The following is a 6040-nucleotide window of genomic DNA, read 5'->3' on the forward strand; positions in this document are numbered from 1 at the left end:
ACAAGCACACAAGCGAAGCATGGCTGAGACGAGTGACGTTGGTAAGATAAAGCCCGCGTCTCCATGTGAACAGGGTATCTGTAGGTCTCAGCAAATCAAATTTATAGTGCTAAGCTAGAGTAGTTGTTCTTTGGGGGCATTTCTTTTTTCCACATAATGCGCCTAGCTTTGTATGCGTTAGCAACAGAAGTGGGCCAGTGGCGTAAACAAACGTCGGTCCGTCAACCAGTGAGAAAATTTGCTCTTAACCCGTGACAGACGCAGAAAAGCTAGCTGGCTAGCTAGCATGAATACATTAGCAGCTAGCCTCGAGTAACAGAACGCAATGAAGATGTCTGCGCGCGACTCAAACATACGGTAAAATAATCCTGCCACGACAATATTTACGATATTAATGTAACCTCTCAGATATTCCAAAATTATGCCCTGCCTTCTGAGCTAAATCCGATGTAAAGAATCTGTTTTTGTAAAGATTAATGTGTTCAGATACTGTCACTGATTAATAAATACAAATAAAACATAAAAGACTATTTACATTTCTTTCTGAATATTAGACATTTTAAGATTTTAATTTTATACACATGGAGTTGTGCAGACAACTGTCAAAACTTAAAAAGAGAGTCATGGTTAAACAAAAAAAATCAGTTAACAGTTTATTGTCATGTTACAAAAACAATAGAAAATGTTCAAATTAACAGCTCAATAAGTTAAGAAAATAAATAAGTGTAAAAAACTGCTTACAAGTGGTTAAAAATGTAACTTTGTAGGTCCTTAAACAGACTTAGTGTCATCATTTGTTTACCCATAAGATTACACAAGATTATTTTAATGTTCACAGCAAATAAAGCAGATGAAACAGCAACACACAACCCTTACACCCACTTTTCACCATTTCTTTTTAGCTAAATGTTAGCCTACCCTGTGGCTAAAATGTAGCCACCATTTAATGTGCTCAGTGCTTCCACAGACAGTAAGTGCAACACAAGCCTGAACATGTAATATTAAAACACGTCTACATACAGCATGCATATGGACACGAGGTGAAGGAACGTTAAAACGGCCAGCTCTTTGGTGCAGCCAGGTGGATCCAGGACATCAGCGCTAACAGACGTAGACGTGAGCGGCTGCTAAACCTTGAGATGGGTAATGTAAACCGTCCGCAGGGTCATCAGGTCAGGGTTAAACAGATGCTCAGCCCACATCTGGCACTGGCTGTATGGGTGGTTTAGGCACTGTGTGGTCAATCTGAGGCACAGGGGAGCAACACTTTGTCCTCCCTGTATAGCATAGAGTGGAGGGTTGCTGTAGCAACCTACAGTGGCGTTTATTCCCTAAAATCTGCCCGACTGCATGTGTTTAAAGGTTTCCAATTTCCCACATTGACGCGCCCCACCTGTCCAATCCGATCTGCCCATTAAAAGCCGTGTTATACACAAACCAAACAGTTTGGTGATGTTCTTTTCTTTACTGACGAACAAACACTAAAATGTCCTCTCTCTCGGGAAGGGTTAGGTCGCGGTGACGACAACCGGGACGGTGATCGTGTTCGGACCCACCGGACTCTCGTTCTCCGGCTGACGGTTCGCGTCGGGGCGAGCGGACGCCGCCGCCGCCTTCTCCTCCTGCGCGTCCGCCGATGCGATTGGCTCGCCCTTCGCCTCCTGAGACTCTAGCTGGTCGAAGGTCCGCTCCGCTTCTTCCGACAGTCGGTTCTCCTCAGCCTCCTCCTCTTTCTGGAGGACGCAGGGGGGAGTGCTGTTAGGACGGCTGAGACAACAAATGAAGACAGCATTTCCTCAAAGCGCTCCGGCGTCACCTCTTTCTTTATCCTGTTGTATTCGTCAATGGCGTACTGGTACTTTGCCGATGTTATTCCGAACAGGGATGCCATCCTCTCCCCAAGATAGTCGCAGGCTGCAATATAAAACAACTAAATGTTGACAAAATACAAGCCAATATCGGTTTTGTCCTTACTTCTGTAACAATGTCAATGGTACCATCTGCGGCATATTGTCACCACAGGAGATATGATGTTTTTGTACACTTTGTTTTAAGAGGAAGCAGTCATGGCCCCATTGTTCTGTAATCAACTAACTTTTCCCAATACCAGCGAGTTGGTATTTAACTGGCCAATTATCAACATACTGTGAGTTGAATGCGCAAAAGACACGTGTGTGGGTCAAGGTTGCTGTAGTTAACTAAAAGCATCGGAATAACAAAAACTGAAATTGAGAAAACATTTTTGTTAACTAAAATATATAAAAACTATTCAACAGAGGAAAAAAAAAAAGAGCTAACCATACAATTATACTGTGCGTTTATATAACTGAAACATACTTAAACATTTTTGTGTTCATGAACCGACTTATTAGCCTTTAGAACTGATCATCCACAGTTTTACATCAGCTATCGGCAAATTACGGCACTGCACACTCTTCCTAGCGACATTGACGCTAGTCCGCAAAATGGCGACAGCAAAAGTTGGGAGAAAATGCCAATCAGTGGGTTGTTCAGCAATGATTAAATGCATTTATTTGGAAATTTGATCTTCTGTTGAGCATCAGCGTACACCAAATCACAATGCTTTGACCTTTTTGAATTCTGCACTTGAATATTACCCAAAGAATGAAAAAAAACTAAAACTACTAATATGACCACTAAAAACTAAATGGTGAAATAACTCATAAAAAAAATTAGCAAGCACACTCAAAAGACTAACTGAAAGTAACTGAATTAGACAAACAACATAAAACTTAACTATAATTAAACTATTAAAACGCTGGTGTGGTTATGGACCAAAACGGACTTTTGCCCAGGGGCCTACATCTTCCTAAATCCACCCCTGGCCTTGGTTGTAAGCTGATTATATATATATCTATTAAAAAACAATTAAGAAAGGAAGATCTTTCTTCAACAGGAATGTGTACTGGATAGTTGTATTAAAGCCACTGCAAACCTGAAATGGTGGACGTGGCAGCTCTCCACATGTGGAACCAGAAGTAAGGCCCCCAGGTCATCTTGGACTGCAGCACAAACGTAAAGTTGCCCTCACCTTTCACACAAACTAAAGGTTCCGACCCGACCCTCCGCCGCTCCTCACCCTCACCGCATCGACCGGAGGGGACAGCAGGTCCTTCCGCTCCGCCTCCGGGTCCTCTGCCTCCTCTTCGTCGGTGCTGTACTCCTCCATGGTCTCCCCGCTGGAGAAGTGGATGACGCGGCGGGGAGCCTTCTCCTTCGGCTCCGTCCTCTGGCCCAGCTCTCCCAGCTCAACGCTCTCAAACTCCCTCCCCGGATTCGGGCTCTGACCCTGGGGAGGACATGACGAGCGCGTCCAGGCAAATTCAGTAGTAACACTCGACCAGATCCGCCCGACATGACGCAGCCGCGGCTAAACGCTGACCAGCCCCAAACACCCGGAGGCATTAGAAACCGGTCAACACACCGCTGGTCAGGCAGCGACCCTCTTACCTGCCCCGAGTCCATGGCCCGTCCTAAAGACACGTTAACATTGGCGAGATACAGAGAAACATCAGCCATTGTTGCCGTCTTCTTTGTATCCCTGCAAGCTGCGCCGACACTGACGTCAAACCCGGAAATACACCGTACGTAACGCCCATACCGTCGCGTTAAAAAGCACCTTTAGACAACGCGCTTTCATCTTTTCTTATTTGAAACCATGTTAAAAGAAACTATAACGTGAAATATACAAATAGTTTTGATGTAACTATATTATATTGTCTATTTGGACAGCCGAAACGCAGGCGCGACGCTGGGCGAGACTTGAAAGCATTGCAGGATGTTAAAGTCCTTTAAAGTTGTCCCGCTGTTTGTCTGCACCCAAAGGTAAAGAATGAATCAACTTTACTTAGTAATATTTTATATAGAAAGCCAAGTCAAATGTCACAGCAAACACTCAGACTTGATTACTGCGACCGATATATTCAATAAATTAAAATATTGAAAAGTCAATTTATTTCAGGAGCTTTATCACTAAGTGAAACATTATATACATTAAAAGTCTCAATTTCTGTTCATTCTGATGGTTGTCTGCTTACAGTTAAGAAAAACATGACATTTGAAATCAGGATATTATATCAGACGGATATAAAAAAAATACAGAAAAGTAGCCTCAATGAAAAGTAAGTTTCATACCTGCTTAAAGGCTACCAATCTTGAATATATTATTATATCTTTATTCTAATTTAATGAATATCACTGTAATCTAATCTTATCTTACAGCAAGTAGTCTTAAAGAACAAACAACGTTTCCTGTTCTTAAGAAGTGAAACAAAGTCATTGGTAAAATTACCAAAAATAAAAATAAATAAAAGGCTGAGATGCAAAATAAGAAAAACCTTCTTGGAGACACAGTTTCCACAGTCCATCAGCGTGTTTGTGCCGGTTTTGTCTCTCCTACTCTTGCTATCTTGGTCCCTCCGCAGGATAGCAGAGAGCAGAAGCTGCTTTTTACCTATTTGTGCCTGAAGCAGGTTGTGTCATAAAACCCTGCCGAGCGCTAAAACATCCCAAGGCAACACGGTGAGCCCCTGCGTTGACCCCGATACGCTCATCAGCCTAAGATGAACGTAAAGCTATAAAAATAAGAAACAGCAGGAACGTGTAAGAGGGGAGATTGTTTTTATTTATTTATTTAAGATTTACCGGTAAACAGGTCAACATTTTTCACTGCAAACATTTACACAGCCAGGAAAGCCCCTCGTTACAGGGTACAGCTGCATGGAGAAGAGGGCTTACATTTTATTTGCATGTTGTTTCGGTTTTTATTTGCACATTTGTCAGTGCAGCGAAACAGTCAGGTGGGAAAACTCCCCCAGGACTGAACTGATTCTCATCTCTGGCAGTTAGTTGGGCAGCTAACAGTGGTAGCTGCAGCAGTAGCTAGCTAACCTCAAAGTCCCTTACAGACGTATTGCTTGAAAACTCTCTCAATTTGTCACAATGTAACTATAAACTTAATATAAAGATGTAAATTAATCGGGAATCTGTGTCTGAGACCAAGAAGCATTGTTTATATATGTGAAGCTGAAAGAAAGTGAGACACAAATCAATACTTTGTTGAACCAACTTTCTTTACAATTACAGCCTTCTAGAATATATCTCTATCAGTTTAGCATCTGGATTTTTTGTCCATTCTTTGCAAAAAAACCCCATGAAATTCAGTGGGACTGGACAGAACACAGCTGTAAAATTAATTTCAAAATCCGTCTATTGATTCTCAATGTTGTTCAGGTCTGGACTTTGCATTTTAGGCCATCAATTTGCTTTGATGTAAAACATTGCTACATTTTTTTTTCCAAATGTGGCAGAGGGTAACACATGGCAAAAAAAAACAAACAAAAAAATCAATTGGGATTCAGAACAAGTTTTGGTTATTTGCATATAAAGTCAAAGGGAATAGGCACTGCCTACTAAGTACTGTAGGATAATGCTGAACACCAGGGGGAGCTGAAGATGCTTCTGGGAAATATTAAATGGGCTGCGGGGGGAAAAAGCTTGACCATCTCTTGCTCAAAATCAGAAATTGTCCAGGTGGCTCACATCAGAATCAGGATGCCTTCATTGCCATCGTACAGAAGTGCAAAAGACAAACAACATAAAACATGGGTGGAAAGGTTGAAAGCGGATTCTTTAAAATGCAATTACACATTTAGAAAACCTTTATTGTATTGGTGAAAACACACTGGTCACAGATGCTTTAAGACGGGGTTTGTGATTTGTGAAAGTTGTATTTTTCATGCTCTCACTTTAAATCTACAGTGAGGCTCGAGATGATTCACACCACTAAGAAATTTAGATATGAAGTTTTCTGGAAATAGTTTCTCTCTCTCTCATATAGGTGGTATGACTGACTTTCTGCTTGGGAATCAAAGTTCACCAATACATTTTCTGACCACTAGATGTCAGTATAGCGCCACCCGACTCTCTGCTTTCCCTGAGACAGCTGTGCCACTGAGTGGGTAGTGAATTATTTGGACCTGGATGGCTATTTATACAAATCACTGACGGGAACCTGAAT

The 6040-nt window shown here is 41.9% G+C and overlaps 1 protein-coding gene across 2 annotated transcripts; it reads right to left on the reverse strand.

The window, feature by feature from the left end:
- Nucleotides 1–640: 640 nt before the first annotated feature.
- Nucleotides 641–3610, reverse strand: LOC116734537 (protein FAM177A1-like). Of its 2 annotated transcripts, none has more exons than XM_032586005.1 (5): nt 3472–3610; nt 3107–3310; nt 2957–3023; nt 1817–1914; nt 641–1733 (listed from the first exon to the last, which is right to left on the reverse strand). In XM_032586005.1, the coding sequence occupies exons 1-5, from the start codon at nt 3538–3540 to the stop codon at nt 1509–1511; spliced, it is 663 nt and encodes a 220-aa protein (XP_032441896.1). In that variant the 5' UTR covers nt 3541–3610; the 3' UTR covers nt 641–1508. The 2 variants fall into 2 exon arrangements, with proteins under 2 accessions (XP_032441896.1, XP_032441895.1); XM_032586004.1 differs by having other exon boundaries at nt 3101–3310.
- Between the last annotated feature and the right edge of the window lie 2430 nt (nt 3611–6040).

Source organism: Xiphophorus hellerii, chromosome 15 (genome assembly GCF_003331165.1).
Source record: "Xiphophorus hellerii strain 12219 chromosome 15, Xiphophorus_hellerii-4.1, whole genome shotgun sequence".
In the NCBI taxonomy this organism is placed as follows: Eukaryota; Metazoa; Chordata; class Actinopteri; order Cyprinodontiformes; family Poeciliidae; genus Xiphophorus; species Xiphophorus hellerii.